General features: G+C 28.6%; 1 protein-coding gene across 1 annotated transcript; it reads right to left on the bottom strand.

The window, feature by feature from the left end:
- Positions 1-1,959: 1,959 nt before the first annotated feature.
- Positions 1,960-4,815, bottom strand: LOC121227906 (protein RICE SALT SENSITIVE 3). Its single transcript, XM_041110842.1, has 7 exons — positions 4,466-4,815; positions 4,297-4,347; positions 4,055-4,186; positions 3,790-3,895; positions 3,557-3,598; positions 3,371-3,427; positions 1,960-2,884 (listed from the first exon to the last, which is right to left on the bottom strand). Exons 1-7 carry the CDS (start codon positions 4,594-4,596, stop codon positions 2,345-2,347), a joined length of 1,059 nt encoding a protein of 352 aa, XP_040966776.1. The 5' UTR covers positions 4,597-4,815; the 3' UTR covers positions 1,960-2,344.
- Positions 4,816-10,062: the final 5,247 nt, after the last annotated feature.

The raw sequence follows: 10,062 nt of genomic DNA on the forward strand, positions 1-10,062 counted from the left end.
GGGAATCTTATAAAGCTCTTTCAACGTGAAAATTTTATAAATATTAAACAAATATCGATGAGTTTTTTTTAAACTCTACTCGGAAATATCAATTTAATTTTTTAGTATATTTTATTTCAGAATATAATATATTATATTGTTCTAATTTTACTATTTTTTAAATATTATATAAGTAAATTTATTATGCAATAAATTAATAGAAAAATAATTGCGTTTCCGCGTATTCGAACCTATGTCCTCCTGTATAGACAATAACTTAATCGACTACTTAAGATCACACAACTTAATTCAATAAAAGGTTGCATTCAGAATTTGAATACTATTTTATGCAATTATTTTCTATACCATTTAGAAATATAAATTATTTCTCTTGAACAATGTTTTCTCGTATCGTATTAAGGAAAATACAATGGGTATTTATACATATTCTTACTGCTACTATTATTTTTCTCGGCCTTTGGGTCAATGGTACTGACATTTCTTGTCCCTGGTGTTGACATTCACTGGGCCTCTCTTGGCTTATTGGATGCTTGCCTGCGGAGCACGCAGTATGTTTTTGATCATGGGACTGACTCCCCCAGCCAACCTTGCCCCTGCCAGTCACAAGCGGGGATCCCTTGCAAGGCTTGCGATCACTTTCGCGGACATAGCTCATGACCTTGTCCTCGCGAGGCTTACGTGAGCTCTCCTCGCGGGCTCTTCGCGCAAGCTATCTTTGCGAACATCTAACATTCTCGCAAGGTCCTCAACTGACTATGCCTATAAGGGAACATTTTTCTTTCAAGTCCGAGATCCAAATCTTATCGGTCACTTGGGCTGACGATTTCCAAATCCTAACAATTTCACACTTTTTTGTTTACATATCACTATAATATTTAATTTTGTGATTTTTTAATTCCATTATTATTATTATAGTCTTTTAAAGTGTATGTTTACGTGTTCACATTAAGTCCTTACAAAGTTGGCTAAATTGAATTTCAAATGCTTCAAGCTTTCAATTTTTTATTATTCTTGAACTTTTATATGTTTAGAGAGTGGATTCTAATTTAAAGAACTAAATTGAAAATAAAAAATGGGACTTTCTGCAGATGGTCAACTTCCTTTAGAATGAGATTTAAACCCACAACTCAACTTCTAATTTTAAATTATTATTGCATGGATGATCGTAATTATAATCTCATGAATCTAGAATACGAGACTCAAAAAAATAAAATTTAATGAAAATTTCGATACCCGAGGAAAATTTTTGAAAATTATATTAGGATTTGGATTACATAAAAAGTATGATTTTTAAAAAGATTAAATCAATATTCTAATACTTTTTGGGGGGTTAAATTATAATTTTACCGTATACTAATTTATGATTTTATGGATTTTGGAAGTTCTAAAGTAAAATTTTTTCATTTAGGAGAAAAATCCACCACTCGCCCTCCTTCTCCTCACTAATAATTAATTCAGCCCTTAAACAATAGCTAAAATGTTAGTTTTGTACTTTTAAAAAATTAAATTATAAAAATATTATAAAAAAACACAAAAATATATATATATATATATATTCATAAATTCTATTCTAAAATTATAAGAAGGTGTATGTTTTTAAATTATACTTATGGAAATGTTTTTAAGTAATACTTATGGAAAAAAAAAGGAAAACAAAAATTCATAAAATTTTGAAAAATTCTAATAAAATCTAAATTAGCTTTATGCAAAAAGAGAATATTACTAAAAATATACTTTATAGTTTGTATAATTTAGATTTTATTCTCTTTCCAAATAATAATAATAATAGAGATTCTGGTAAGATATGAATAATCAAAATATAATAATCTGATAATATTTTAAAACTTTAAATAATATCGATTAATATTGCTGCTAATATAAGAAAACATAAATTCGAATATATTGAAACTTATTATTCTCCTATTTATAAATAAAAGAAAGGTAAATAAAAGACAGATATGATCAAAACCGCGTGTATATATATAAAGTGATATTCTATCACAAAATTGAAGGTCTATTTAGGTCTATTTAAAAAGGACTTATATTAAGGATAAACTACAACAAATGATTAGAAAGTAGAGTTTAGTGGCTTTAAGAGTCATTCATAAAAGAACATAAAAAAGAAACACCTATGTCCTCTACCACAATCCTAATACATTTCATTCCAAGAAAGTTTCCATGACATCATTGTACATCCTGGCCTCGGAGTTCCGATACTTGCCGGTTCGGTGCTGATGATGGTCGGCCAAAGTTGATTACAAAAACATCATCGTTCTAGCCGGCAATTGAAAGCATTTCTAAAACTTGTTTTTCATCCTTGTATTATCTGGATGACTATCCAAGCTCAATCTAAGCTCAAGAACTCGTTCGGGTTTGTGCCAACATCTGTGTTATGGTTTGAGTCTTTTCCTTCGAGTATAAGCGAATGGTGGTTTGTTTCTGATTTGTTTCCTAAACTCTCGGAATTGAACAAAAGCTTGGCATCTTCGGTTCGTCCGGTGAGAGCACTGAAGAAGCTCAAGCCATTAGGCCATTTGATGTCGTTTTCATGCTCAACCATCATGTCTTCCATTCGGGTTTCAGACGAACGAGGTAGTAGAAACATGTGGGTTTCGTCTTTGGGTTGTGGAAATCCAAGTCTAGCCGGGTTCTGAAAATTAGGTGAAGCAAGCATCGGATTAGTTGCTGGCGGAAGTGGTCTCTGGTTCCAGTTGAAGAGTGGAGGTGGACGGGTTGGAACGGCAGCCTGCTTTGAAGAAATCGTCGATAAAGACGGACCGTTTCTGTTGGATGAAAACAACTGGGACAGATAGAAACCAGATTGATACCCAAGAGATTCAAAGGTATGCCTCATTCTTAGCACAAAATGAAGGTCTTCAGGTATCTGAGATTCACATAAAATAAAACCCAAATTTCAATCCCGAAAATCGACCGTGAAAATACACGGATGTAATTACATGAAGAGCTACTTTATGATCAACTAAGCAACTAGTAATCATAAAATTTCATATCAAAAACCAGACTGACGTTCAAGAGATTCATAAGCAAGTCTTCATGAATCTGAGGATTCACAGAAATCTCAATGAGATCAAAAGACCAAACTTCAATAACGAAAACCAACCACGAAAAGTAGAAAAAAACCCAGAAATTACATTTTGAAAAGCTACTCTACAATCAACCAAACGAGTAATCATGAAATTTTCATATTAGAAACTAGACTGATATGCAAGAGATTCAAAGGTGTCTAGAGGATTCACACAATGAGATCAAAAGACCGGACTTCTAATCTCGAAATTCAACATCAAAAAGCGAAGAACGCTATAATCAACTAAAGAATTGATAAATAAAAGAATTTTCATATCAGACTCACAATCTTGCAAGAACCCAACTGGAGAAGACCATGGCCAGCTTGAATAACAGCAATAGTCTACTCAAGAAAAAATTTGAAAAAAGAAAAAACAAGAAATCATTAAAATCTTAATCATTAGACAAACAAAAATGGAAAAAAAAACCCAAAAATATAAAATAAAAATTGGAAAGCTTCATTTTTGCTGACCTGAATGCCTGAATCAAATTGATCAGTCCATTCAGGAGGAAGCTGCAATTCAAACAAACAACAAAAAGGGCAGATTAAATCATAGTTTCTTGGACTCGGGTATTTCGAGGAGGTTACTCGAACTTATGGGCTCGGTTTTGAGTGTTAGATACGAGTATGCATCCTGAGTCGGAGTAACATAGTTTTATGGTGGAAAATAATTGAAATTAAAGAGAAAGGCTTAAAAGAATTACAGCATCAAAAGAACTTTGCCAATAATTGGAGATATTGGGTTCACATTCAGTTGGTTCTTTGAATACCCATTTATGACACTTATCTGATGCAACTTTCCCCATTAACCTGTTTCAACATATCAAAATCAAACACCACAAAACATATACATACATATATATATAGATATACATAGATTTCCATTTATTTAGAGAGAGATCAATGAGTGATTGAATTGAATATATGTATATATGTTTATTATAATGAAAACACCTACCCAGTACCCACCCTTCTCCATAATTATATAACTGAATAGACATTTTGCTGAAAGCTTTCCTCACTGGATCTTCTCCTTCAATCTCTTCCAAACATTCTGTTGTAACCCTTCCTTTGCAAAATCCATCTTCCCACATCAACATCCTTTAAATCAAAAATTAAGAAAAACCCATGTCATGGAATAAAAAACTATCCTCATTTCCCTCTGTTACTTTTTCCCAGGAAACAAACAGCAAGAAAAGAAGAAAACTTACAAGCTGCCGTTATCATCTCCAACCTTGCAACCATTACCACCTCTCACTCTCCTACACACCAAAAACGAAGAAGAAAACCCATTAAGTCAAACAAAAGATTGAAACTTTTAGTAAGTGATGAAGATATAAATACAAAGATTTTTTAAAAAGGGAAAAAGGGAAGATATACGGGCGAGGACGGATGGTCCAGAAAACAGAGTAAGTCCAGTCTGAGTTGAGACAAACAGTTCTAAGTGCTTCATGAAGGGCCATCATCCCCACAGCTTCTTTGCTCCTATCAACTGAACCTGAGCCCACCATCTTTTTCTTTTTTTCTCTTTGAAAACAACAATGGCTGCTAGTGCTATCTGCTACTTCTGTTGCTGTTGCTGGCTGCCCCCTTTTGCTACTTTCTCTTGGTTTTTAAGCTCGTTTAAAAAAAAGCTGCTGCCTTTCAAGATTATCAGAAACCACAAAGCAAACCTTTTTCTTTCCTTTTTTTTTTTTCCCTCTCTCAAAGACACAAACAGTGTAACTTTTGATTCAAAACTACTTAATTTGTATATAAATTTATAAATAACACCAGTTGATATATTAAGATTAGATTATATTTTTGTTTTATTTATTAGAAAATAAATAAATTATTTTATTAATGTTAAATTAAATAGTAAAATTATTAATATAAGAGGACAGGTTGTCTTATAATCGAACTTATGAATTAATTTATTTATTTTTTAATAAAAAATAAAATATGTATAACTTTTACTCATTACGATAAATTTTAATATAGAATTGATTACTAAATTAATATATATAATTAATGGAAGCAATAAAACATGTATAAAAATATAAAAATAAATTTTTAATTGATTCATAATTTTTTATTATATATATTTATTAGTTTTTAAAGAAAAAAATTGATTACGGGGCTATGTGATGAGTTTCGGTAACGAGTCAGTTTTTAAAGTTAAAACAAGAGTGATGTTGGAAAGTTGAAGTTGAGTGTAATAATGCTTTGTTGATTGAATTACTTTTGTCTGATGGAGGAGCTAGTAGTAGTTTAGTAAAACTGCGACTATTACATCAAGTTTTGTGTAAAAAATGAGAGACTCGTATTCGACATATTCTGAGAACTCTTAATGGTATTGCTGATCACATGATTAAATATACTAAAAAAAGTAGTTATTTGATACATTTATTTAGATCTTCACAAGCTTCGATCATGAATTTATTGGAAAAATATCGCAATATCTCTATTTTTTCTTAATTATGATTTTATCTAATGTATTATTTTTTACCAAAAAAATTAAAATAATTTTTAAATAATATAATTTATTCAAGATATAAAATTAACTATTAAAAGGTGACATAAATTGAGTAAAAAATTTATAAATAAATAAAAAAAAACCCTTTTTCTTAGAAAGAAAGGAATGGAATAAATGTAAAAATTTGAAGGAAAAAAATCATAAAATTATGATGGGGCTGATGAAGATTGAAGATTCCAAAGTGGTACGAGATACAAAGTGTTTGAATCTTACAAAGATGTTTCATGAAAGTTATTATTGAAATAAATAATCCAAAGGGGTTCCGCATTGACCGCCCCACTCCTCGCCCTAACCCCACGACCGTATCTTTTAATGGGTCCCACTTAATATCTCCTCAGACATTTTTTACCTTAATTTAACTCACGAACCCTAATCCATACCCCTAATTTTGAAACTTTCTGGATTTCTTCCGTAGTAGGAATATATCCTACGCAATTCCAACTTGTATATTAATTTAATGGTTAGAGTGTTTACTGTATTAAATTATATTTTTAGTATATATAAATTTATATTTTTACGGCATTAAATGTTTAAATTTTTTTTATATTTGAATATATGATGAATAATAGTAATACACGAATAATTAATTTATAATAAATGAATTTTAGATTCGAAATTAATTGATTCAAGTAATCCAATTTGTTGTCATTGTTGATATCACTATTATTTAATTTTATATTCAAATTAAGTTTGATGTCATTTAATTTAATGATATTAATCTAAATAAAATTTTAAAATATATAAAATATGTTAGTAAAAATTTCTAGAATACAAAGAAAAATATCCTTTGATTCTTTTCCGTAGATTGATTTCAATTCAAAGATCTTTTGAGTTGATCTTGGATGGATTTGGATTGCTTCAAGTGTCATGGTAATATGTTCTTGGCACGAGTTTGGACCTCTTTTATTTAGTTGATTTGGATTGAATGGTGGTTTTCTTCAAAAATGGTTTTTGGCTTCTTCTCCATGGTTAAATTGAATTGGAAGGCAACTTTTTTTAAAATTGATGCGGCGTTCTTCAAGTTCCTCGACTTCTTTAGAGAATTCTGCAGAGATTTTTTAAGTTCTTTGAATTTGTGGATCCAAAATGGCTTAGGGTGACCCTTTTTGTAGTGTCAATTATATGAATAAAATAGATTTCTTATAGAATTTAACTACTACATATGATTGCTGCAAGAATTTAATTTTTTTATTTAATTTTTGTCTCTTGTTAATTTAATTCATTACAGATAAAATAATCATTTGATATTATCACTTTATTATTTTATTTTTAATTACTAAATATAAATTTTAATATTTTTCTCTTAATTATTTTAAATTAATTAAATAATAACACATATATGATGTTATCATTTTTACCATGATAGTTTTGGTTTTATCACATGATAATTTCAACTTGATATGTGACGTCACGTAATTGACTCAAAAATTTTGATTGTTTATAAATTTTCCGTTAAGACTTGATAATGAACACGAATTTAAAGAGTAAGAAATAGCAAGCGAGCTGGTGTTGAAATTTTACCTGATTTTGTATCACCACTTTCATCTTTTACCATTTTTTTTTATTTACATAATGTCTAGAACTACTCATGGTTCCTCCCCAACCTATAAATAGGAGGATAATGCGCTTCAACACATTCAAAGCCACGTCTTCCTACATTGACACCAATGCTCATGCCAATCGAACTAAGACTCAATTCATATTCTAATATAGTATTTTCATACTTTTCAAATGTTATGAAACACCCTCACTCCTCATGATCCTCAATTTCATATCATATATATTTTTCGGATAATTAAAACATAAACTCAACCTACAAACATAATATATTTTTTCATAATTGAATAACATTTTTATAAGGTAAAGAGAAAGACTTGTTTGAAGATTAAATTTGAGATTAATGTCTATCGATATTTTATTTCAATGGAAGTCTTTTATTGCGGTACACAACTCGAATTATACTTTTTTTCATTTGAAAAAAATATATATATAATTATTTATTTGCACCATTTTAGACTCCAATTTTTCAACCACTTGACTTTGATATGGTATATATTTCTATCAAATATAATTTTTTTAAGGAAAAATGATAAAAGCATGAAGAAAAAGAATGTATACATTAAAAAATTATGAGAAAAATAAAATAAAAAGTCAAGTTGACCAAACTAAATGATGTAACCACAAGCAAAAAAGTCCAAATAAAACCCTAAATATAGGTGAGAAAAAAAACCTTTAAAATAGTATTTTTTATAAGTTAATTGTCAACTTATTTTAGTAAATTGAAAACCCTTTAATTTGCAATATACAATTCACCTAAAATCTCTTCTATATTTGGTTATGATGATATAATGTATTCAAAGATCCAATTACAAGGTGGGTTGAGCCTTAAGTTCTATTAGTATGTGTATTGTTGTTAATATAGGGGAACGTGGGTTCGAGTGCGTTGAAGCGCATTATCCTTTTATTTATGAGTTGAGGTAGAACTATAATCATAACTTATAATGAGATTGTTTAAAAAATTAATCAATTAAGATAGATTTAATCAACCAATTAAGACAAAACTTCCTATTAATATCATTTTAACTGCCTAAAAAATATTCCCTTTGCTTGCAATCACTCACACCACCCCCAAAATATTAAAATGTTATGTTTTTTTTATATAAAAAACAATTTTCTTTCTAATGAAAATTTAAAATTCAATATATCTTTTCTATAGAAAGTAAAATATATTTTAAAAAATTCAACAATATTTAAACTAGTCATTGGAATTCATATTTAATAAATAGAAACATTTTATATAAATGTAATTATAAAAAAAATATTTTTAATATTATTTTAAATAATAAATTAAAATTTCAATTTGATTCCTTGACTCAAAAATAAAAAAAATCTAGCTGTGATCCAATCTTATTTGGCCAACATCTTTACAGTCTGAAAAGGAAAGTAATTGATATATATACTATTATTAAAATTTTGGAGGAATTAATATTGCTAATTAATTGAATATGGACTCAGTTAAGAAAAGATTTAAAAAAAAACACTTTTATTTAGAAGTAAAAAATATTATTATGTTGCTTTTGTCATTTTATATTTTAATATAAATTTTATAAAATATATTTAAATTCATAATAAATTTATAAAAAAAACTCACACGTAGTCAGATTTGAATTAAAAATATTAAAATCTCAAAATCTCAATTTTATCATTTTAATTAAAAACATTTTTATAACATATTTTTTTATTTAGGTTATAAGTGTGTCATAATTTAATTTTTAATAATGAAAGTAAATGATGATCATTTGAGGCAGGTGCGAAGTTAAAAAAATTTTAGGGGGCCGAAATAAAATTTTAATTTTTAATAGTCTACATCTTTATAATTTTTAAAGGATTAAATTAAAGTTTTATAATTTTAGGGCCCAAGTGCAATTTTATCTTTAGTAATTTAAAATTTTAAAATTTTTTAAAGGGTCAAAACAATAATTTTTTATTTTAAGGGGGTCGGAACTCCTGCCAACTCTCCTAGATTCGCCACTGATTAGAGGTGTTCAAGGGTCAAACTTGAACATAATATTAACATTATATTTACCCAAATTCGATTCGTGTTTAAAACATACCTATTTTTTTCGAACCTAATATTATTTTTAAATCCTCCTAAATTTTGAGTTTGAGTTGTAGTTGATCATAACTTTTTAAAATTTTCCAACCTAATTCCCAACTATATATAAAAAAAAAAGTTGATTATTGTTGTAGTTGTTGTATTATGAGGATTTAGGTGCATGCACTTGAAAACCTTCTTTCTTTGGAAATATATAAATACAAATAAATGTACGGATTTTTCATATGTATTAATCATTTGGAGTTGTTTTTCTTTTTGAGAAATAATCATTTGGAGCAAAGGGATTTTTTAGTATTAAAATGAAATTTGATTTTTTTACTTTTACTTTTACTTAAGAGGAACTATTTTATCAATAAAAGTCCATTTCTTACTTTATTTATGGAAATTGATCATTTTTTTTATTATTTATCGGAATGGGCCAAAAACACTAAAACGTGTTTGATAAACTTTTAATATTGATGTCTATAATATTTGCATTAGTTGAATGTATATATGGATGTGAAACTATGAATAAAAACGATAAATTCTTGTAATCATGGAATGCATTACAGGAAAATAGGGTTTTAGCGGCGTTTTATTAAAAAACGCCACAAAAATTATACATTAGCGGCGTTTGATTAAAAACGCCGCTAAAAACAGAGCAATAGCGGCGTTTTTGGTCAAACGCCGCTAAAAACAGAGCAATAGCGGCGTTTTTGGCCAAACGCCGCTAAAAACAGGGCAATAGCGGCATTTTTGGCCAAATGCCGCTAAAAAACTGAGCAATAGCGGCGTTTTTGCTCAAAACGCCGCAAAAAGTCATATAACCCCTAAAATCCTAAACCCAAAAAAATCATAAACACTAAT

The sequence above is a fragment of the Gossypium hirsutum genome, chromosome A04 (assembly GCF_007990345.1).
Source record: "Gossypium hirsutum isolate 1008001.06 chromosome A04, Gossypium_hirsutum_v2.1, whole genome shotgun sequence".
Taxonomy (NCBI): Eukaryota; Viridiplantae; Streptophyta; class Magnoliopsida; order Malvales; family Malvaceae; genus Gossypium; species Gossypium hirsutum.

Bases quoted from the DNA above. Each gene is read 5' to 3' on its own strand.
- LOC121227906 (XM_041110842.1), bottom strand. From the start codon at position 4,596: ATGGTGGGCTCAGGTTCAGTTGATAGGAGCAAAGAAGCTGTGGGGATG. The intron at 4,187-4,296 runs GTAAGTTTTCTT...TTTGATTTAAAG, and splicing joins GGAGATGATAACGGCAGCTT to GATGTTGATGTGGGAAGATG. The intron at 2,885-3,370 runs GTGAGTCTGATA...TGTGAATCTCAG, and splicing joins AGTTGGGTTCTTGCAAGATT to ATACCTGAAGACCTTCATTT.